General features: G+C 52.9%; 10 protein-coding genes across 10 annotated transcripts; 5 read left to right on the top strand and 5 right to left on the bottom strand.

The window, feature by feature from the left end:
• Positions 1 to 17: 17 nt before the first annotated feature.
• PHYSODRAFT_324167 (hypothetical protein) lies at positions 18 to 380 on the bottom strand (the record flags this gene model as incomplete). Its single annotated transcript, XM_009519864.1, has 1 exon — positions 18 to 380. One exon carries the CDS (start codon positions 378 to 380, stop codon positions 18 to 20), a length of 363 nt encoding a protein of 120 aa, XP_009518159.1.
• A 51-nt stretch (positions 381 to 431) lies between these two features.
• PHYSODRAFT_324166 (hypothetical protein) lies at positions 432 to 5,989 on the bottom strand (the record flags this gene model as incomplete). The annotated part of the gene is made up of 20 exons (XM_009519863.1): positions 432 to 1,060; positions 1,135 to 1,245; positions 1,423 to 1,465; positions 1,500 to 1,797; positions 1,835 to 1,928; positions 1,967 to 2,282; positions 2,343 to 2,423; positions 2,467 to 2,759; positions 2,861 to 2,954; positions 3,038 to 3,067; positions 3,094 to 3,477; positions 3,516 to 3,628; positions 3,737 to 3,781; positions 4,304 to 4,713; positions 4,762 to 4,817; positions 4,855 to 5,142; positions 5,174 to 5,278; positions 5,325 to 5,463; positions 5,547 to 5,854; positions 5,912 to 5,989. 20 exons carry the CDS (start codon positions 5,987 to 5,989, stop codon positions 432 to 434), a joined length of 3,915 nt encoding a protein of 1,304 aa, XP_009518158.1.
• A 1,555-nt stretch (positions 5,990 to 7,544) lies between these two features.
• Positions 7,545 to 8,833, top strand: PHYSODRAFT_554503 (hypothetical protein; the record flags this gene model as incomplete). Its single annotated transcript, XM_009519862.1, has 2 exons — positions 7,545 to 7,921; positions 7,989 to 8,833. The coding sequence occupies exons 1-2, from the start codon at positions 7,879 to 7,881 to the stop codon at positions 8,831 to 8,833; spliced, it is 888 nt and encodes a 295-aa protein (XP_009518157.1). The 5' UTR covers positions 7,545 to 7,878.
• A 52-nt stretch (positions 8,834 to 8,885) lies between these two features.
• PHYSODRAFT_375883 (hypothetical protein) lies at positions 8,886 to 9,263 on the top strand (the record flags this gene model as incomplete). Its single annotated transcript, XM_009519861.1, has 1 exon — positions 8,886 to 9,263. A coding segment is annotated over one exon (378 nt), but the record flags the coding sequence as incomplete, so codon positions are not given.
• A 232-nt stretch (positions 9,264 to 9,495) lies between these two features.
• Positions 9,496 to 9,984, top strand: PHYSODRAFT_478994 (hypothetical protein; the record flags this gene model as incomplete). The annotated part of the gene is made up of 1 exon (XM_009519860.1): positions 9,496 to 9,984. One exon carries the CDS (start codon positions 9,496 to 9,498, stop codon positions 9,982 to 9,984), a length of 489 nt encoding a protein of 162 aa, XP_009518155.1.
• Positions 9,985 to 11,384: 1,400 nt separating this feature from the next.
• Positions 11,385 to 12,482, top strand: PHYSODRAFT_485401 (hypothetical protein; the record flags this gene model as incomplete). Its single annotated transcript, XM_009519859.1, has 1 exon — positions 11,385 to 12,482. A coding segment is annotated over one exon (1,098 nt), but the record flags the coding sequence as incomplete, so codon positions are not given.
• A 3,763-nt stretch (positions 12,483 to 16,245) lies between these two features.
• Positions 16,246 to 16,857, bottom strand: PHYSODRAFT_284663 (hypothetical protein; the record flags this gene model as incomplete). The annotated part of the gene is made up of 1 exon (XM_009519858.1): positions 16,246 to 16,857. One exon carries the CDS (start codon positions 16,855 to 16,857, stop codon positions 16,246 to 16,248), a length of 612 nt encoding a protein of 203 aa, XP_009518153.1.
• Positions 16,858 to 17,487: 630 nt separating this feature from the next.
• On the bottom strand, positions 17,488 to 19,136 carry PHYSODRAFT_482069 (hypothetical protein; the record flags this gene model as incomplete). Its single annotated transcript, XM_009519857.1, has 3 exons — positions 17,488 to 18,778; positions 18,853 to 18,976; positions 19,046 to 19,136. Coding segments are annotated over 3 exons (1,506 nt in total), but the record flags the coding sequence as incomplete, so codon positions are not given.
• Positions 19,137 to 19,441: 305 nt separating this feature from the next.
• Positions 19,442 to 20,143, bottom strand: PHYSODRAFT_324161 (hypothetical protein; the record flags this gene model as incomplete). The annotated part of the gene is made up of 2 exons (XM_009519856.1): positions 19,442 to 19,943; positions 20,088 to 20,143. 2 exons carry the CDS (start codon positions 20,141 to 20,143, stop codon positions 19,442 to 19,444), a joined length of 558 nt encoding a protein of 185 aa, XP_009518151.1.
• Positions 20,144 to 20,584: 441 nt separating this feature from the next.
• Positions 20,585 to 21,473, top strand: PHYSODRAFT_554501 (hypothetical protein; the record flags this gene model as incomplete). Its single annotated transcript, XM_009519855.1, has 2 exons — positions 20,585 to 20,776; positions 20,849 to 21,473. Exons 1-2 carry the CDS (start codon positions 20,613 to 20,615, stop codon positions 21,471 to 21,473), a joined length of 789 nt encoding a protein of 262 aa, XP_009518150.1. The 5' UTR covers positions 20,585 to 20,612.
• Between the last annotated feature and the right edge of the window lie 501 nt (positions 21,474 to 21,974).

Below are 21,974 nucleotides of genomic sequence, written 5' to 3'. Positions count from 1 at the left end.
GCCGGCGCAAATCGTCTTCACGTCCATGGCTTCCTTGCTCTCTTGTTCATGCGCACAGCAAGAAGCACCCGCAGAATGTGAAGTGCAGCAACTGGCGCGTCTTCCGCAGCAGGAGCAACCTGCTCTGGAGCCACCGGGGCACCAACAACCGGAGCAGCGACAGGGGCCGGCGCCGCGGGAGCCGCTTTCGCCTTCGGAGCAGACGCAGTAGCAGCCTTCGCAGCGGCGGCCGCGGCCTCAGCCGCAGCCCCGGCAGCTCTGATGCAGAGGTGTTCGACGTCTCCTCCTCGAAGTGAACAACCTCGCGGGGGGCGCTGGTACCACAGAATCTCACGCGGCACGGACGGGAAGTCACCAACCTGCACAGTGCGCAGCGCCATGGTCGTCAACGTCGGAGCACGATCAATCTCCACGAAGCGATGAACACCACTCTATGAGAACAGCAGCGCCTGCGTCTTGATCCACTGCACAGGCACCGCAAACTGGTACGCCAGCAGCTCCACCACCAGAAGGTGCGCGGGCTGGGCCTTCGTCGTCAACTGCAACTGCATCGGGTCGAGCACCTCCGCCAAGAACGGACTCTTCGTCGCCTGGTACACCTCCTCGAAATACGATCGCTCCAGCGAGAACGGAGTGGCCACCGGGTTCGGGATGTACCGATTCACCAGAAGCGACAGCTGGCGCTCCAGCACCCACGGGTCGAACTTCGTGCGCAGCATCGCCCGGAACGACGGCACGCCGCCCAGCAGCTCGCGCGAGTGGAACGGCACGTCAATACCAACCAGCGGGGTCGTCGCCAGGTCTCGGGACAGCGTAAACGGACGCCCACTCTGCTCGCACTTCTCTTTGCGAGCGCGAGCCTGCGCCAGCGACTCTGCGATCACCTCTTCCTCCTCCACCGGAGCGGTCGACTTCAAGGCCTTGAACGCAGCCAACGCCAGCGACAGCGTCTGCAAGTTCACGTTCTCACCAGCAACCACGTACTGGCGCTGCTGGATGTTGAAGTTCACAATCTGCAGGAGCTTACCCGAAGCAGCCTCGATGCCGTCCACATGACCTCCTCCGTGAAGTGGGGGTCAACACGTGTAGCGTTCGTTGCCACCATACCGTAGTCCGAGCGTTACTCAGCGTCACGCTTTACAGCCTTCTGCATGATGATTGCACGCAGGAATACTAGATCCATGAGTGCTTCCACGGATAGCGCTTCCACGAAGGAGTTCAAAAACCAGCGTACTCGCCCAGGGACTAGCCAACAAGATAGGCATCATCAGGAATCAGCTGCGCCGCGTCCGTTGCCGAAAAGCTGTAGCTCTCAGTATCTTCATCAATCTCTGGTAACAGCGGGGTAACCTCACCAGTGACAGGGTCTTCACATTTCAGGTTCATGTAATGTTCGCGAATGTTGCAGCCCTTCTTACCTACCGCCAAAGTGCACCATAATGGACTTCGGGTTCTTGTGCACCATCTCGAGGATGGAGAAACCGAAAGTGTCGTGTCACATCACCACGGTTCCAGATCTCGCAAGCAACTGAGGACTCCTGGTAGCGGTCCATGCCCATGTTCACCGCGGCAGAGCCCTGTCCAGGGAACACAAACGCCATCGGCGCCTGCTTCATCACAGCACGCGTACTAACCACGTCCTCGCCGGAACCGTTCACAACCTCCACCGACAGAACCTTCTTGCCGTCGTCGAGGCCGATGTGGCGCGCCTGCATGAACAGCTTCTCGTCCGGGTACACCATGCCGTCGAAGTTCACGTCGTAGTCAACGACGTTGCTGTCGAAGCGGACAGAAGCTCTCGATGACCAGGTCGCGGACCTTCGTCACGGTCCACAGACCGTGCATGATCGGCTTGCCCTTCCGCAGGTGGCCCAGGATGGCAGCGTACTTCGAGCGGTGAATCGGGTTGAGGTTGCGCGAAGCCACGGCTTACGCCAGCGCGTTCGTCGGCACATTGATCTCCAACGGCTCTCTGGCACGTGCGAGCCACCGTTCGCAAACATGCCACCGGCATTCGCGTCCGCCGGCTGCACCTGGCGCAGGAACGCCACCCCGGGGCTCTCGTTCACCTCGTTGCTCTTGAGCTCAACCGTGCCGATCTCCACCTTCGAGCCAGCCTCCTCACGGCACAGCACACCCGACACTTCCACAGAGCTCAGCGAGTTGATCAACGCGTACTGCTTCTTCGTCGTCAGCTCGAACGACAGGTTGTCACCGACGCTCACCGATGCCTCGGAAGCCAGCTTCGGCCACGACTTCAGCTTCAGGATCTCCACATCCTCCTAGCGCTTGAGCACGAAATCGGTCGTCAACTTGTCGATCGAGAAGGTTGCCTCGAAGACATTGAACGAGCCACGGATCAGGAACTCGCCGTGCAGCTCCACCAGCGGCTCCAGCACCTCCTCCAGTTGATCGCCCACCGTCTTGCGTGAGATGATGACCACACCGTGCACTGCTACAGTCGACGATGTGCAGACCGCTGACATTCGACGTGCTCGGGATGTCGTCGCCAGGAATGAACGTCGCGGACATCTTGCGGGATGGCAGCAGTCTGTGCGAGTGGTTCAGGTGCACCAGGTCCATCAAGTTGCCCTTCACCTCCTTCGTGAACACCGACTTGATCAGCGGACGCCACGACACGATCGTAAAGAAGTCGGTGGGGGCGCCCACCTTATCCACGCTGAGACCCAGTGCGGCACGGTACGCCACGATATCCTCCTTCGTGATGCTGAAGTCGGCCGTGAAAGTTACCAAGACCACTACACTTCAAGTGCTCCTTGAACACTGCTTAAAACAAAATCCACATCATTTTAAGTACCCACAAGACCAATTTTTGCGATGCATTCTGTAGACAACATACCTGTCATCTTGCTGACCATCTGAAGCATCTTGGTACGCAGGCCGACATTCGGCAGCGAGCCGTCCTCCAGCGGCTGAATCCACTTCTTCACGATCTGTTCGCACAACAACGACAACAACCCACAATCATTAGCCTTACACTCCAAACCCCACCAACCTCACCACCAAAACCCCTTACCGTGAGCAGGTCGAGGTCCAGCAGCATGGGCTCTCCATGTGCAGCTTGCGCAGCACATGGAGAGCGCTGTCCACGAACTTGATCTTCTCCAGGGCCGGGCGGCGCTCGGCGATGCTGGCCAGGTCGTCCGCGTAGGCCTTGTCCATGCGGTAGAGCACCTCCTGCGTGATCTGCTCCATCTCCTGCGGCGACAGACTGAGCTTGGTGCGGGAGCGGTCCGTCTTAAGGGACTTGAGGGTCCGGTCGAAGAAGTCGTCCTTGTGCTGCTGCGTCTGCTCGGGCTCGCCCCCGAGCGGCCGCTCGTCGTCGAACTGCTGGCGGTCGTCGTCGTACTCGCCCAACACGTCGGCCAGGTCGTCGCCCCTGTCGATGAAGTCGTCATCCTCTTTGGTGGCCACAGCCTCCTCGCCCGAGTCGAACTCGTCTCCGTCGTCGCGGCGCTTGGAGCGGCCGGCATCGTCGTCCCGGACTTTTTGACACGCTTGGGGGGCGGCGACGCCTCGCGCTTCACGGGCTTCTGCTCGTCGCCAGAGTCGTCCGAGTCCTCGTCGCCGAACATCTCGTTGATGCTGCGCTTCTTGCGCTCGTCCTCTGCACGGAGCGACCCACAGAGACGCATGGAGCGTCGCAGAGCATAGTAGAGGTCAGTAAGGAGGCGGCGCGGCTGTCAACAGAGTCTCAGAGGCTGCGGGGACGCACCATCGGAGCTGCCCATGGCTGACTGCGCTGGCTTCTGGCGGTGGCCTGCATGTCGAGGATCAAGGTGTCGAGCGATTATGTGTGAATACACAAATGTACCCATATTAGGGTACACCCGGAGCTCTGGTTGACAACTTCAACGGCAACAGGATCATGCCAGTCGAGCAACGGACCGCAGAACGATTTAAAGAGAGGAAAGGAACTCGACGATTTATACCACAGTCTTTGGAGCTTTGGATGGTACGCCACAGCAGGCATGGTGCTGCAATAAATCCCACGGCGTTGCCTGTTGTTCGTCAGTACATTTAATAGCCAGCTACGGTGATCCTCCATAGGCAGGAGGCGCCGGCTCGATGGAGTTAATACGGTCTACAAAAGACGGCTTGGCAGGCAGAAATGGGCAGGCAGGTCGCACCAGGTAGCGAGTGAGTCAGGACAAAACCACGGCCAGATCGACCGATACCCTCCAGCTCTTGCGCCGTCGTCGAAAGAAGGAGAAGAAGGAAAAAGGAGGCAACCAATCGCCTCTTGTTGTCGTCGCAATTTATATGATCGAGCACGGCGCACAGCACGGCGCCTTCGCAGCTGGATTCTCATCGTCCTGCGGTTTTCCAGCGGCAGTCGTCGTCACCGTCGCCCCCGTGACCTGTTGGTTGGAATTCACCATCGGATACTTTGGTCCAGCTGCAGCAGTAGCGGCAGTGTTGTTGGCACTCGGGACCACTGGATTGGGATGGGAGAACAACGCACGGGCGATCAGGTTGGCGTTCGGCACATCGGGATTCGGGGCGTCGGCGTGCGACAGCGAGAGCCGCGCGAGGGCGTTGGCGTTGGGGACCACGGGATTCTGCGTCTCGACGTACGACAAGGACAGGGACGAGCGCCGACCGCCCGAGTCCGAGGACGTGCCTCGGGGTCGTCGGCCGCCGTACTCGCTGGACGCGTCGCTCTCGGCGTCCATGTGCTCGCTGCGCAGACTGAAGACCTCGGAGGGTATACCCTCGGGCCGGTGCTGCCGCGCCTACAGGCCCTTGACCCAACGTGCGGCGTCGTCCTGACTGTCGACCTTGGGCAGGTACGACTGCTCGCCGATGGCGATGGAGAACTCGAGACATCACGCTCTCCGCGCACGCAGCCTCACACGAATCCTCTTTCTTGTCCTCGATGGCCATCGCCATGTCGATGAAGCCGCTGCCCTTAGCGTGGATTGAGCACAACAGCTCAGGGTGGTGCTGGAACGTCATCTCCATCGACACGATGCCGACTTTCAGCTCGGCCACTGCTGGGCAAACCTCATTCACCACAACGGCACTCGCTGTGCCCTTCTTCGCGATCTCGATCACGGGGCCAGAAATGTCGATCGATCTGTCGAACACGCGAATGCCGGCAGCGTCGATCACGTACTTCTGGCCAACCCGGGGGAGAAGAAGCTGGCACAGCCGGGTTCACAAGCCACTTCTTCTCCTTCACGACGTGGGTCGACGAGATGAGCGCCTTCAGCCAGTCCTTGTCGCTCACGGACGCGGCGAGCGCCGCAAGCCACTCTTCAGCAGACGGAATGGCGCTCTCATCCGTTGCTCTCCCTGACCTCAACTCCAGCGATGTCCACAGTCTGCTTGGTAGCCGCAACCGACGCGGCAGAAATCGCGCTGCTCTCCTTGACAACGTTGATGAAGCCCGAGTTGATGCCTCCCAGGATGTCCGCCACGGGCTCATCCACCACCGTGCTGTAGTGCACAGCCACGGGGCCCTGCAGGATGAACACGCGCTGCTCGACGCGCTCCGCCACCGCAAGTCCTTCGAGTACTACATAGAGGCCTTCTTGAACCACGTCTTGAAGTCCTTGGTGATCGCAGGCACGAAGTTCACCGGCTTTCCACCCGTGCGGCACAGCTCCAGGAAGAAGTCGCAGTCCGGCAGCGACAGCAGCGTCGACACCGTCGAAGGGTATTTCGCGATAAACGCGCTCAGCGTTCCGCGCGGGTTCGACTTGAGCTCCAACTGGTCGAACAGCGCGCCAGAGCTCTCGCGGCGGGAACATTCCTCCGTGCGCGTGATGAGCTTGTTCACGCGCGAGAAGTACGTGCCGTGCACCCAGCACTGCGGCTTACCTTCCATCTCTACGTATGTCAAGTCGACCAAGCGCGTCGGCACGTCTCCGTACTACAACTCCACCAGCTCCGCCGGGACAACCTCGCCCGTATCGACGTTGCGCTTGCAACCGAAGAACGGCTCCGACGCGATACCAGGCATGAAGGGGATATAAAGATAAGGAGAATGCTATCATATTGGTAAATATTCGTTCTGATTTGAGCCAATCGAATGGTGCTGAACTAACTTTATATTCTAATTTACTCGTTATCATAGTTCCATGTATATCTGGTTCAACAGGCTTTACCTTTGTCATCATATATCGACGAACAGTTTTAGTCGGAATTTAGTCGGAATCGGTCGGAATCAGTCGTTACTCGATCGGATTGGTCAGACGGGGATATTCGATCAATCCGATTGGTCGATTTAACATCTCTATTCTGTCTCTTTTCAGTACATATTGATACATATTAAAAAGAGACAGAATCAAGGACACACCCTTTGCTTACTCCGCGATGCTAGCCGTGTTGCCGCCTTCTAGCAAAACCATTCATTCTCGGATTTCGCCGCGTAGGACTCAAGTATGGCATACGCCATGGACTTCCGCGCGATTTGGCCGCTACTTCGGAAGGAAGGATGGTCCTGGAAGCTGGCAACCGGGATCCAGATTCAGTAAGTTGATTACTTATAGGTCCTGCATGGTGCCGTACCTAATGCGTCTACCTTTGCAGCCACAACTACATCATGCCGGGCTGCAAACGGAAAGGAGGGACGCGAGGCGTGGACTTCTTCAACGGCGAGGACGAGCTGCTCGCTTACATCCGCTCAGACATGGAACTATGCGAGCGGCTCAGTATTATGTCCGGCCGCCGAGCCAAGCAAGTACGTACAGCACGGAAAATGATTTTGTTATGAGCATTTCATGCTAACACTACTTATTCTGAAGTTCAAAGTACGCTTCCAGGCAAAGCTCCGGCGCCGCCAAAGCGTCCTCCGACGCCCATATCCGTGACTGAAGCGAGTCCACCAGCAAAACGAGCGAAGTCTGCTTCAAAGCGAACCGCCAAAACCCCGCGCACTCCCAAGGTCAAGTCTAAGCAACCCTCCAAGAAGCAGATGGCTCAAGAAGGGGACAAACGGCAAAAGGAACTGGCAGCTTTTGACAAAGTGTGGGGTGAACAGAACGCTACAGGTAAGCAATATACTGGCTGCTCAATTGCTCTCATAGAACTGACGTGGCTTTGGTTGTTTAGTTGCGGATGGAAACGCAGTTGTGCCGCCTGTCCAAGCAGCAGTCTCAACTTCAGCTTCTTTGGCGAGCGGTCAGCCTCTCCCGAAAGGTATATAGTTTTGCTGTTATGCTGACATATAGAATGCTGACAGGGGATGTTTATTCATTTTAGAATATGTTGACAGGAACACCAGCGCCGATCCTAATGCCGACAAGAACTGCACAACAGCTGAAGATAATGCTGACATTGATGCAAATGCTGACGGGGAAGCCCCAGCTATTGCTGACACGGAAGCACCATCGAATGCCAACACGGGTCATGAGAACGCAACGTCGGAAACTATTGCCGGCAAGGACAGACCGCCCCCAGCTTCTGACAGCGCAGCGGTATCTACTAATCCTGAGCTGCGTGATCTAGTCCACGACACGGACACTCTGTTTCCGAAGAACAAGCGTACGAACCGAGTGAGGAAGAAGATAATGATGAAAAAGATGACGTCTCTGAAGTTCCTGCGGATTTCAACGACCAAGAAGGAGAAGATGAAACAAAAGAAGCCAAGGCACACCACAGAAACGACGAAAACCGAGCCCGCGCGACGCCGCGTGCGGAACGCCGCTGCGCTTTGACTTTGTGGACTCACTTGACCCGAATATTATTGGAGACACCAAGGAGACCGCTCTTGAGACCGATGGCGAGGGGGGCGAGGATTCCGCTGGTGATATCGGCGACGGCGTTGCTGACACCGACAGCGATGAAGACGACGATGCTTTGGCGCGCGAGGACTATCTTCGTCAGGAGCTGAGCCGAGTAACGGGGCTAATGGATGCAGCAGAGCTGGAACGGTTGCACTTGCGTGTTCAAGGTGAGTTATACTTTAGATTTTACTAACCTGACGTGAACGGTTTCTAACTCACATGTTATGCTGACAGGGTCGTCGGAGGTTTACGATGACGACCAGCTCAACCAAATGAAAATAGACGGATGGGACGTGCTGCCTGAGAATGGGGAGGCTCCGGTCGTAGATGATCCTGACGTGGACAATATGTACTCTGGATATTGTGGGCCATCTCAAGACATCCTGACAGTTTCTAAATCGCCGCTGGGCCTCTTCTATTACTTTTTGCCGAAGGCTTTCTGGTGTGACGTCGCTAGCCAGACCCACCTGTATTGCAAGCAAACGCTGGAAGCCAGACTCGACAAGGCGGAAGCGAAGGAACGCAAGGTTACACATCGTGCACAGCGCAGTAGAGATACATTGCGGCGAAACCTTGAAAAAATTGAGAAGATTGCCCCCCACGAAATTGTTCAATGGATTGGCTTGATGATTGCACATGCATTGAGTCCCTGCAAGCGAATGGAAGATCACTGGAGCACCAAAGCCACGGGTGTACTTCCGATGGGAACATTCAGCAAAGTGATGCGGCGCGACAGGTTCCGTGATATCTCGCGGTTTCTACATTTCACCGATAACAAGAGCCCTGCAGCTGCTACCGATCGAGCTTGGAAAATACGATCAGTGCTCTTTACGCTGGAGAAGACGTTCAAGGAAGGCTACGTTCTTGGGTCGCGTGTTGCCATCGATGAAGGGATTCTTCCTTCCCACAACAAGCGAAATCCGACAAGGGCTTTCATTAAGGATAAGCCTCATCGCTGGGGCTCGAAGTGTGTGATGACTTGCTGCGCTGAGACCAGGTATTGCAAGAGGTACGTGTGTGTTGACATGGTCGGTTTTATATTTGGATTTTATGCTGACGAAGTCTGTATACGATGCTGACGCTCAAAATAGAGTCGAACTTGATATTGGACGCGCTGGTGACACGGAGTGTTCGCAGGCCATGGACACGAAAACTGGTCCTGCTGCTCTCATCCGAAACGTTGCGTGCGTGTTTCGGGGCCTTCCATACGGAGGACGGCGGCTGATTATTGGTGATCGATACTACACTTCCATCCCGCTGGTCCAACAGCTACGCACGATGGTCTTCAACTACGTGGGCACTATGCAAACGGATCGCAAGGGCTGGTGCGATCGTCTGAATTATCCGAAGAAGAAACGCCAAGCGAGGGCCCCACGGGGCACATTCCAAATGGCAGTGGCGAAGTCAAACCCTGGTCTGGTGGCAGTGATGTGGGCGGACAACACCATGGTCTACTTCCTAGCTTCCCAAGTGACAACTGCAGCAACCACTGTCCGGCGCCGCGAGAGGCGTGGGGGCGCAAGCGATGTTCCCTGTCCAGACGTAGTAGCTGAATACCAACGCTACATGGGAGGTGTGGATCGGCATGACCAACTGCGGCTACAAGCATACTCGTTGCAGTTGTCCATAAGGTACGGATAACATTATGCTGACATGATGTGGTTTCTAATCGTAAGTTATGCTGTTCCGATACTACAGGTTCGTCAAGTACTACAAGAGTCTATTCCTCGGTCTTGTCGACATGGCCCTAGTCAACGCCTACATCGTCTACAAAAAACTATGTGAGAGAAAGCCCCACAAGGACTCGCACTTCAACTTCTTGGCAAAGCTTCACAAGGATTTAATCGAACACACAGAAGCCTGCTTTACGCACTCAAGAGCAGCGCCAAACGTGGCAGCAGAGACTCCGAGCGTCGTGCAGGGTGAACACGAGCTCACGCAGACCACTGACTACCGCATGAACAATGGTGTTCAGCGCCTCCGCCAAAGACAGTGTAAGGTATGCTCCTGCTACAAGCCTGAAGGAAAGAAGCGGGGAGGAACGTCTTCCTACTACTGCGCCCCGTGCTCACAAGGAAAGAAAGGACCCATCACGCTTTGCAACAAGGAGCGTGGTCACCCCAACAATGAAGGTCTCACCTGTACTCAGATCTGGCACCTCGTGTGGCAAAACGGTGAGTTTGCACCCAAGACAAACCACATCCGCGACCGTGCAGTAGCGAAGGAGTAACCGTTATGCTACAATACATGTAGATTCATCTTGCGACGCAGTGGGTTAGTTGTAAACCATTTACAGGACGCGTAGTTAGCGAGGCCGCGGGTGCTGCATCCCCTGGACGTCTTCGGCAGAAGTTCTACTGGTTCCTCTCCCCGTAATTCAAAAATATCAGGATTGCGTGACTTCGTGCAATTGGCTGTGATTGGGTCACACAAATATCCGGAACGTGCCCATCATCCTTTTACCCGAAAGGTTAGCTACAATCTGTGCGAAAAACGTCCAAATTTGTTCTTCTACCCGGTATGGTATACTAAAACACATATTATTTCTTATGCTGTCCGGGACGGTTTAAGCGATTTTTAATGCCGTCCATGTCACCCCTCCGCGTCCAAGGGGTTAATGCCGTCGAGTCCGATGCTAGCATCGGGCTCGAAAGAGAGTTGGATCAGGTACTGTTAGCTTCTGCAACGCAGCATTTCTGCCAGAAACGACTTGGATCGGGGCAGTACGTCCGCGTTTGAAGGTGACGGGAAGGCCCTGGCCATATCCGCCGTTTTCTTGTTTTTTCATAAGTTATACAAAAAAACTTGATATCGTTTCATTCCAGGTTTTCGCCCTCGTATCAGCTGCCGCGTCCTTTGTAGCATCGGGCTGGTTCACTAGCGCCGGTTCTCAACAGTCGGCCACGTTTCCTTGATCACTAGCCGAGTTGACGATGAGGCCCAAGGAGGTCGGCGTGGTATCTATTCGAAATACACAATTGGATGACACCACAATTAGTGTTCGTGATGCAATTGACATGTGAATCAAACTGCCACAACCTTGTCAATCTGAAGTAATCGTAGGAAGCGTGAGAATCATCAACAGAAGCGTGCATGTCAGTGATCGGATGATCGACATCGAGATCTCTTCCTGCCATCAGAAGCATTCTAAAATAACTGATCTGTACACGTACACGGCAACTGGTACAGTGTGCACTGTGGGTCTCTTCAAACAGTATGAGATGACCTATGGTCACGTGCAGCAGCCTTGAAGTAGTCACTCCTATTCAGGCGTATTACCAACTCTTACCGCATACTAGTACGTAATGGCGCTCCCATCCGACTCGTGCGAGTCTCTCGCAGCGGCGCTGGCCTTCCTCGACGAGGCTCTGGACAACTCGAGCGACTCCTCCCAGCGTCCACCCGCTGCCTCGTCGCCTCGCTGCCAACGCTGACGGAGGACGAAGACTCCCTGCTCGAGAACATCGGAACTTTGGCCACGACGCAGTGGAGACTATCACTCCTTTATCCCCCAGAGCACCCACGACGTTGTCGACTCTGTCACGCCAACTGCAGCTCGGAACGGAGATTTTCGCCCATGAGGAAGCGAAATCCGCTCCGAACTCCAAGAAGCGGAAGACGTCCAAGCCGAAGCAGAAACAGAAGCAGCAGCTCAGCTACGACCCCAACAAGGCCCGCAACGGACGCAGATACGAGCTCATCCATTTGCGCAAAGAGGCGGCGGAGATGGAGCTGAAGCTGCAGCAGCTGCAGTCGCTGCAGCAGCGAGAGAGCCGTCGGGTTGGTCAGGGCTTGAGTCTGGTGAGGACTCGAGCGAGGAAAAACCCCGCAGTGTGGGAGGAAATCTGCAACCGACAGCTAGAGGGACGTCTCAAGGCGGAACGGGACAATGCGTTGCTGAAGAAGAAGTGCGAGAAGGGGAAGCAAGTGGCCAGGAGCATCGAGAAGATGGTGCGCAAGCGACTGGCGCAGCAAGGTATGGTCTTCTCGGACAGTGATCGGCCCACGCGGCGTGTCAAAATCCCGGCTGGGTTCCAGTCGCACGTGAGTAGTAGGATTTTCGAGGAACTGATGGCTGGGGTAGACGCCTCCTATCGCGAGATCGAAAGCGTGCTTGGCGACGATTGTCCGAGATTTCCGACGCGCGAGCTGCGAGATAGTGTGAACGACATGCAGGTGGACATCTCATACAGTAAGATTATGCCGTTTGAAGTGGGCGCGATCGGAGATGCGTGGTGGCGCCGTTGGCACAACTACAAGGGTCAATGTGCTAGCGAACACGAGGGCAACACGAACATAGAGAAGTTTGGCTTGGAAATGCGGGACGCCAGGACAAATGCGACTGCGACGTTCTACGACCAACAGATTCTACGTCGATACGTGGAGAATGATCGGATCGTTATTGTCTGGCGGGCGCATATCGAGCCTCTTGAGTTTGAGAAGCGACCAGTAAACGGGATGTATTTCCTCGAGAAGGGGTACGTTCTCATAAAGCCTCATGACCACGATCAAGACTCGGCAGCTGGTGAAAACGACACGTTCTCGCGCGTATCCACCTGCTACATGATAACACCCAAATCGACAGGTCCGAAGCTGCGGCATGACTCGAGGACGACTGTGTTGGTTGACTTCGTGGCGACGGCAGTTTCTGCGAACATATCGATGATTGTCGAGATGGTGGGGAATATGTTGCTGGATCAGTCGATATACCAGCGTAAGCAAGGATGAAAGCGCTTTCGATTCAGCTCTCACTTTTCCATGAGCTCCACGTGTTGCAAAAAATACCACCACGAAGCAGACGGCTCCTATGTACTGCTTGCTTTACCACCTTCTTCTCATTGCATGCTGTAATGTTGGTATGGCCTCCATTAATGCTTCGCCACTACAGATGACAGGCGTGGATGTCACTGCATTTCTATCCGATGCTGTCCCGACGCATGGCGAAGGCAACAGGGTGGCTCAAAGTTCTCTCAGCAAGGATTTTCAGAACACTGTGAAGATTTTCAGTCTCGACGCCAAAGTTTTGGGGAAGGCTAAATTGGTTTACCGATCATCAAAATAGTAGAAAACCTCTATTTTAGAGTTAACCCCTCCAGACCGGGAGCCGAAAAGAACATGTAAACTGCATATGCAGCGTAATTAGACTTGATGTTTGTATACAAAAATGGTTAGGGAAGATAAGATGCACGATGAGCACATGCTAATACTGAATATAATCTGCATATTGGCTCTAGTGTGCCATACCCATGCTGAATAATGCTACTTACCAAGGATAGTGACAGGGTGCCTGCCGAACAGAAACTAGTGTCTAGGGAGTCCCGATTTTCAAAAAATCGGAATTTGAAACTTCCCATACAAAAACATAAATACAAAGTAGGTGTGTCACCTCTAGGCGTTCTGTAAGCTTGTGGTACGTCCGGGGGCATTCTATGCACTATACAAACATCAAATGAAATAGACATTCAGAAACATATCCAGGGGGGAAATCAGGTGAAACGTTACCATTTCGTACATAAGACAATACCTAAGATGCAAGTTTGGATGTGTTGTTGCAGACAGGAGCATGTCATTCTGTAGTTGAAGCAGCAGCAAAGATCACCAAGTTTGATCACCAAGTCAAATTCGACTGACTTCAACACCGAAGTAGTTCACTAGGAACCGCATCGACTGCAATTGTGTTTCTCCAAATTGCTTATATTAGTTTACATACTTTCACGTTACTACCACTAGACCTTGTCATTACGAGCGCAAGCCAAGTCAGTTTTCGTCTCGTTCGCCCGTCGGTCAGATCAATGGATCCCAAAGCGGCATCTCTGGCTTCGCCGGAGTTCTTCTCAGCTCGTCTATTTCGCTACAATTTCATTCGAGCCGTCGTTTTCACGCAGGCGGGCTCGTTTTCGGGCTGATTATGGCTGCTTGGTCACCGTAGTCTCCTTCAACAACACCAATACTGCTCAGGTTAGATCATGTAGGCTACGAGGCAGCATAAATATGTAATACTGCATACAATGCAGTATACAGGACAGCATGCTGTACAACGTACCATTGTTCGGAGCACTCCATTTTCATTCAAATCCTGGCGTCGTCGTCGTCGTCGTTTGCATCGACGCGAGGAAGCAGTCACAACAGGTGTGAATGCGGGTAGACTTGAGCACCGGGATACCGAGGAGTTCTTCCGCAAGCGCTCGGAACGCCAGGCACGGATGCAGCGGGTTGAGCAGCTCGACCGAAGCTCGACAGTTTGACTGAGTGCGACAGCTTGGACAGCTACAGCAGCAGACGCTCGCCTGGAAGCAGTAAACACAACTGGACCAAGAGTAATGCAAAATCTTGTCAGTAAGAATGAATCTCGTAGACATCTCTGACCAAACCTTACCAAGCGCTGGAGGAGCACCGCACGGAGGAGGGAGTTATCCTTCTACAGGACAAAACGTGCCAAATGAAACAGGTTAGCAATAAGGTATAGCATGCGCTCGCTATGAACGTACCATTAGCGTCGTACTCGAGCGTCGATGTCTCGCACGAATATCTGTGACTCATGTTGATTCTCCCGCCGCCTTGAGCCCTGGCCGCGCAAATTCTCGATTGAGGGCGATTTTGCAAAAGCGGCAAATGGAAGCCGCTGTGAGTCGCCAAGTCCGATACCTCGCAGATTTTGTCCAAATCAGACAGTGGGTCCCGTGCCCTTGCCAAACATTATATTCCGAATTTTGACAAATGCCGGTCTTTGACATCTGGAAAACTAAAAAGGCGCGAACAGAAACTAAATGTAATTTTATCTTGACGTTTGTATAGTGCTGTGTCGGGGAAAGAACAGTCATACAAATTTCATGTCAAAATTGGCTTAAACTGCATATATGCAGTTTAAGCTTTCAAATCTAAGCTGCATTATGCAGCATCCGATTTGGAGGGGTTAAACAGACTAAAACTCATTATAAACGACTTATTAAAATAATATTTAAATATCTGATTGTCTAATCGGCTGCTTTCTAAGTAGCTAAAACCGCACCTAAAACTCGGATTTGGCGGATACTTTAGGTAGCTTTACTAATTGCAAGTCGAATAGCCTGACATCCTTTTTCAGGAAAACATTTCAGAGAGTATTCTTCGTATCTCCGAGTTTAATGTAATAACACTAAGTCTCATTTCTAATCCATGCATCCAGGTCTTAATTCACTGGTATCCATAATTACTAGCCGAGCGCCGCCGCTACGCGGCGGTGATTTTTAGTTGGTTGACGCTGCGCTCGCTATGCTCGCTCCGCTATTAAAGGAGGCTGCCTACTCTTCGCTAGGGCAGTAGTGGACCCGTTCCGCTCGCCTCGTCGGCTCGCTGCACTACTCGCTGTGCTAGGTTAGGTTTGTAGGGTAAAGCGGGCCCTATCGGGAGCCCGCAACGCACTATGAGGTGACCGGGGGCCGCCTTCGCTGCGCTCGGCAGCGGATTAATTTTACCCAATGAAGTATGGTCAGGGGTCAATTATTAGACAATCATCATTAATGTAACCTTGGTGTTACGGACCGACCACGCGTTGCTCCAATTGATGTTTAGGATAACCGAGTTTTAGCTGGACTGGCGAGTCGTAATTATTGTGAAAACCTATTAGAATGTCATATTGGATTGTTAATCCGCCGATTAAGTGGCTTAATAAGACTGACGACCCCTGATTTGTTAAATCCGACCTCCTAATTAGACTGGGGTACCTCGATTTATACTCAGGATAATTACCTAGGACGACTTACAGAGTCAGAGCATATGAGACAGCGGCAAACAAAATGTTACTTAATAATTAATAAAGTAAATTCGACTCATATTATGAGTCGAATTTACATTTGCTAATCGGTCGATTAAGCCAGAGCCGGCTGATTTGCTTGCAATTCAGACGGAATGTCCGATGTGCAACCGGCATTCGCTCCTTGTACAGTAGGCTAAATCAGCCGCCATACAACAATCGTTGCAGTCGCTCTTGGTTTACGAGTCAAGGCTACACCAGCTAAGCAGAAAAATCTACACGCTACGGAACAGGCTGCTGAAGTATGAAGGCAAGCGCGGTTACGCCGCTGAGCTTGCCTAGTCTAGGGCCGAGGTGCATGTATGTTGATCGAAATTGCTAGGATGCACATAATTACGAGACGGACGAACGATTTATACTCCGATTATAATTGAGACATCCCCGATTTAGTAGCCTCCAAATCCTCAATAAGACTTTTAAATCTTAAAAGTCCCCAGTATAACAGAAAATTTATAGCCTGCTTTGCAGAAATATCTGCAAAGCACAAATAGTACCATAGTACTCCTACATGAGTTGACTAATTACGCGAGCTAAACTACCAAGGTCGCTGAATTACGTGGCACTCCATCCGCAATTCACGAGAAGGAAAAAAAAGAAACAACGAATTCTAATGGGGCTTACAGGTATGAGGCCTTCCGAAATAACAAGGCTTTCATGGAATGCTGCCTGCTTCGAATTAGAGATTCGTGCGTGCTACGCTTAAACGACGAGCTTGCTAGCCCACCCTGGGTACTTCTGCTTGTAGTATTTCGAGTAGCGGTACCACAGCTCGAGCTGTCCGAGCTTGTCCTTATCCCCGTTCGCAGCTGCGCGGAGTTGCTGTCTATCGGCCTTTGCCAGTAGCTTGGTGTCGAGACCGAAGAAGCTGACGATATCGTCCGGGGTCTTCTTCATATTGTCAATCCTCAGGTAATCCTTGTTGAGAGAAGTCTTCATCACGCCCCTAACGTCATCGAGTCCGCCGGCCGCCTTCAGATCGGAAAGTGACTTGGATCGGGTCAGTTTCTGCACGACGGCCTTTTCAGACTCTAGCGACTTGGATCTGGTCAGTTTGGCCGCCGTGCCCGCAGCCTTTTCGGTCAAGACACCGGACACACCTCTCTCTTCGTCGTCCGACTCGTTAGCTTGGTCGTCGCTGTCGGTGTCCGGTAACTCACTGGTTCTCAAGAAACTGCCGCTGACCGAAACCGCATCGGCCGAGTCCACGAAGCTCTTGGAGAGCGCGGCTTCCTTGTCGATGGAGGCCGAGACGACGTCTGAGCACACCAGATGGACGGCGGCAGCAACGAGCAGGAAGAAGCCGAACTGCATGGCGCACTAGATCGTCAGCACTTGAGGGCTAGGCAGGAATTTGCAAAGTGAATTCGGGCTTGCTGAGCTTGCGGAGGTTTACCGGTTGGGACCGTCCAAAAGCAAAGCGCCGGATTAATTCACTAGCGTCCTGGAACCTTCTACTCCTGCATGACGTCATTCATTCGGGATGTGCTTACCAGGTCTCGCAAACGGTGTTGACCGGGTACCCACAGTGTGGGTCCCACACACGCTCTTTATAATACATAAGCCGTCCAAGCCGAATCGGACGGGCCAGCTATTACAGGTCCCCAACAGCTTTAAATTGAAGTAATAGTAACTACGTAAAAAAACTTGACACATTTACACAGGAGTTTGTTGATAAATTGCTTTAAACCTGCTCACGCTTGATCCAAATCGCATGGAAAAGTATTCTACTACCTAGGTATATATGTACGCATCAGGCAAGACATGTTGCTGTAACTGGGAATAGATGCGATCGCAGTCTATGATAAAAAAATAAAAAAAAACTGCTTTAACTAGATCAAATACAGCATCGGTTCCCTGTTTTTAAAATCGAGTTTTTTTTTCTTTGAACGTGGGTATTCGAAGAGGTTTTGTTTAACTTGGTACAGACACAAAAAATCGTGCCTAGTGGTTTTCGGTCACCACGGCCCGTTTGTCCGAGTTGCTTCTGATTCTCCCCTCCACCTCAGGGAACGCAACAAGCCGCTTCTTCATCAAAAAGTCGGCCGCATGCGTAGTGATCTCGTCAGCTGTTCGAACTATTTCCCCCTTGCGCCACGCTGTGCAGCCGTCACCTCCGTTAAAGATGAGCTGGGTCGTCGCTACTAGCAGCCAGTTGTGCAATTCCACGTCTTGTCCCCATTCATCCTCCATCCTAACGATACCAGGAGGTTGTGTCTGCACATCGACAGTAAGTCGAAGACCTGACACATGCGGAAATGACCCCGACGGCGCTGGATGCTTGGCCAAATGCTGGGTCAGCACCTCGCGAAGATGTTCGGCTCGGATACTAACGAGAACGATTTTCAGCGGCATTTCCTCTTTGATGATCCCCAGTGTGATGCTGGTACGGGCATCGTAGATTTTATTCCCGCGAATAAACCCGCCATTGATAACTCCGACATCAGCGTCGAGCTCACTGCGAAGAGCGTCGGCAGTCAAATTCCCCATGTTACACTCGCCCGTCCGTAGTGTGGATGACTTGGTCGACAGCGGGAGTCCCAACAGAGCCAGTACGCGGTTATTTTCCTCTGCGCTCTCGTCTTCGATGAGTTTCATGCACTTCGACATGATTTCCTGGCACTCGGACTGAGGAGGGACGTCTTGATTTGCGATCATATTCCACTGGGACGAGATAGAAACTGGGTCCTGAGGCCTTGACTTGGACTTGGACAGGCGGAACTCGAGTTTTCCGAGCCAAAAGGCGTTCTGACCAGACTTGTGGATGAGCGTGTTGCCTTCAAACAAAGTGAATGGCTCGTGGTCGTGGCCTCCGAGCACAACGTTGATAGACTTGACGTGGCGAGCCAGCTGTCGGTCCTCCTCGATGGTCAGACGCGTCAGTGCAATGATAAAGTCGGCTCCATCGCTACGCAAATTGTCCACACAGCGCTTTGAGGACTTGTAGATGCCTTCAAACGGCACTCCATCTCCCGGGTTCGATATCTGCGGCGTGTCTTGGGTGCAAACTCCAAAGATGCCGAGCTTGAGCCCATCGCTCAGCTCAATCAACTCCGAATCCACCACGCCATCAATGGGCTTGCTCGTTGCACGGTCAAGCACATTGGAGCCCAGCCACTTGAACTTGGATTCCGTCATGCGGTCGTGGAGTGTAGACATACCGAAGTCGAACTCATGGTTGCCCAACACCACGTAATCGACGCCTAGGTGGTTCATCAGCTCGACCATGTGTGCTCTGTTATCACACAAAGACGAATGAACACGGAGAACTAGCTATCGTTGTGAACCAAAGCAACGAAGAGCTCGTACCCTTTGCACCTGGCGCCTATCTGAGACCCCGACAAGAAGTCCCCATTGAGCGTGACCAGAAGTGTCGAAGTGGGGGGAACAGCAGCGCGTTCACGCTCCAGAAGGGTCGCAAACTCAGCAGCTCCTATAATAATCGTCACCAGCACCGGATCATTGCTAAACAAATAGCTAAAAGCCAGAAGCAATTGTGTACCTCCACGTCCGTGCTTGTCGGGATACATATCGTAGACATCGTTCACGGTAAGCACGACGACTGAGGCAGATCGCTGATCACTGTCCATCTTCCCTTAGCACAGGATTCAGCCGTAATCCAGTTGCCCGACTTCAAAAGATCCGATCTGCCTGTGCACTTGGGTTCAAAACGAAATGTGAGCTCTAGGCAAAGACCTGTTCTCAGGTCTCAAATCAGCGTGATAGGACGAGCGCTGGTCTGTAGGGCACCCCATGACCATCAATTCTTACGAATCATTGTACAAAAAATAGCTTTGTGGAAACTAAAGGGATTGCGATCTAGATTAGACAAAACTGAGCTACAACTACCGATCTATGATAATCTACGGAGTGTGCCAGATGCGCTATTAGCCGCAACTCAAGCCAGCTCCTTCCTCATCCAGCACACCTTGATGTGCTCGTCCAGGAACACCTCGTCGTCCACGCGGTGGTAGCCGCACTTCTCGTAGAACCCCTGCTTGCTGAGCTGCTCCAACAGAACGAACGAGTCCACTCGCGCTTCGACGGCCTTCTCCACAACGTCCATCAGCACCTTGCCGTAGCCTTTCCCGCTACATTCCGGCAGCAACGCCACTCGGCCGATGCGAGCCTGGCGCTTGTTGTCGTCCACCATGCAGCGCGCGACGGCGACGACCTTGTCCTGGTCGTCCGTGTCGACTCCGATGAAGTGGATCGTGCTATCTTCGTCGTCGTGCGCATCGACCTGGATACTGTGGGTGTGGCCTTCTTCGTCGCAGAAGACGTGGAGCCGGAGGGCGTAGGCGAGCTTCTTGTCCTCAGGCTTGGCTGCGATCGTGACCTTGAGCGGCAAGGGGTGTAGAGGCTGGTAGTAGCGTCTCAGCTTCCATGTGCGACTGGGGCTACGAAAGGACCAACATGCTTATCTCTTTCGCAGGGCTACGATGTGATCCACATTGCTCTTGGGACTGAGCTTGCTACTCTTACAGCGTCCACCCGTGTCTGGGTATTGCTGTTCGGGTCTCATTAAAAAACTATCAACATACCGACTGGGATGGACGCATACATCGATCTGTACGACGTCGTACGCCGCGAGTCTCATGGCCACCGCGCTTTTGGCAGGGCTGGTCACGACGGCGCCGGTCGCAGACGGAAAGTCGATGCCATGCACCCTATCTGAACACTGTCCCCAACTTTTGCGAGTTTCGAGTCACTCGATTCGAGTCTCGAATCGAGTGTATCTTGATCAACAGCATGAACTTGATCATACAAGAAAAATTGCAGGAGATACGTAAAAAAAATCACATGGCACATCATAAATCCACAAAAAATAATATTGGTGTGTGCGTGCATGCCTCACGTGTTGTTGTCGTGGCAGTGTTTAGAACTCCGCGACCGATTAGAGTCGCGCCGTCCAAGCTAAAACCGCTGATGAACAGGAGATACAGACGGTGGGATTTGCAGCTCGACTCATCTCAACATGGCGATTGCGCTTGACCGACTGCAAAGTGCCGAAACCACTCTCCATTTCCGCTTTGGCGTTCAACAAGAGGCACTCGGCAACTTACGAGATGGTGTCTGCATTCATCACAACGATCAAGGTGCTCACGACCATCGCACAAGTGGCGCAGCGTCTCAGTCCAGTGCCAGATCTGTATCGAGTCCACAAAAATCGGGATACCGGTGTTATGGCCTTCACGCCACTCATCGCCATGTTACTGTGCAACCACGTCTGGTACGTCTGCTTGCTGTGCTCTAGTAGTATCTAAACTGCCATTCTCTAACGACTAATACCTTTACTTTGTAGGTTGATCTACGCCTACACGGTCAAGAACATTTTCCCTCTCTTCTCCGTGTGCATTTTCGGCGACATCGTGTTGGCTGTGTACATCGCCGTCTACGCGAAGTATTGCCCCGACCGGAAGTATGTGATCAAGTGCCTCGTCATGGGGACGGTACCGTTCGTATTGGTCACTCTCTACACCGTTTTGGTCGCGTGCGGGGCGATCCCCCAGTCGAGACACCAGCTCGGCGTCATCCTCGGCTACTTGGCCGACGTGACGACGTTCGCCTTGTTCATGTCGCCGTTCGAGAAGCTCAAGCTCGTGATCCGGACCAAGTCGTCGGCTGCCATCCCCGTGCTGCTCTGCTCCATCATGTTCGTCAACAGTAGCCTGTGGCTCGTCAACGGAATCGTTGACGACGACCTGTTCATCGTGGTGCCGAACGTCGTGGGGGTCTTGCTCACTGCGATTCAACTGACGTTGTACTTTGTCTACCGTCCCGGTAGAGCAGTGTCGTCGGCAGACACGGGGGAGAGTGAGTTTGACGTCGTGGCGGAACTGGAATCAGACTCGGCCAAACAGGTTTCGACGCCGAAGAGCGCTTCGTTCGTGTCGATGGCGTCGCCCAAAACTTACATCAAGCAATAACTGCAGGATCTATAGCTGCAGTCTGCAGCTGCAAGTTATCTGCAGCCTGCAGATAACTTGCATAAGTAAATTGAATTATTGTTCCGTCAAATCCTCGTGATGACAGAGTTTTCTTTTTCAGTCTTGGTGTTCAAGGAATAAGGGGGAATTTTACGGCGTATAACAAAGGGTTGTCGTCTTTTTGTTATTTTATTTTAATAAGCTGTTTTAAAGAATACAAGGCATGATTCTAGCGCTCGTGGGTTCTATCATCGAAAAACAACAAATCCCCGGCATACATCAGTCAAAACCAGTCAAATTCCATCACAGCGACAGCTCACACTTCCGAGTTTATCGCCTCTTGAAGCTACAATGGAGGGGCCGCAGCTCCGGTGCTGTGGCTTTATTTTTCCTATGAGAGTCGAAGCACTCCCGCATGTTTGTAAAACAATCAATGACTATCTAATGCCGGCGACTATCGACGCTGCAGTTTACAACGACTGGCAATTTGTTGTTCAAGTG

This window comes from Phytophthora sojae, assembly GCF_000149755.1.
Source record: "Phytophthora sojae unplaced genomic scaffold PHYSOscaffold_2, whole genome shotgun sequence".
Classification (NCBI taxonomy): Eukaryota; Oomycota; class Peronosporomycetes; order Peronosporales; family Peronosporaceae; genus Phytophthora; species Phytophthora sojae.
The sequence above is the reverse complement of the archived record's forward strand: the minus strand, read 5'-3'. Positions and strand labels throughout refer to the sequence as shown.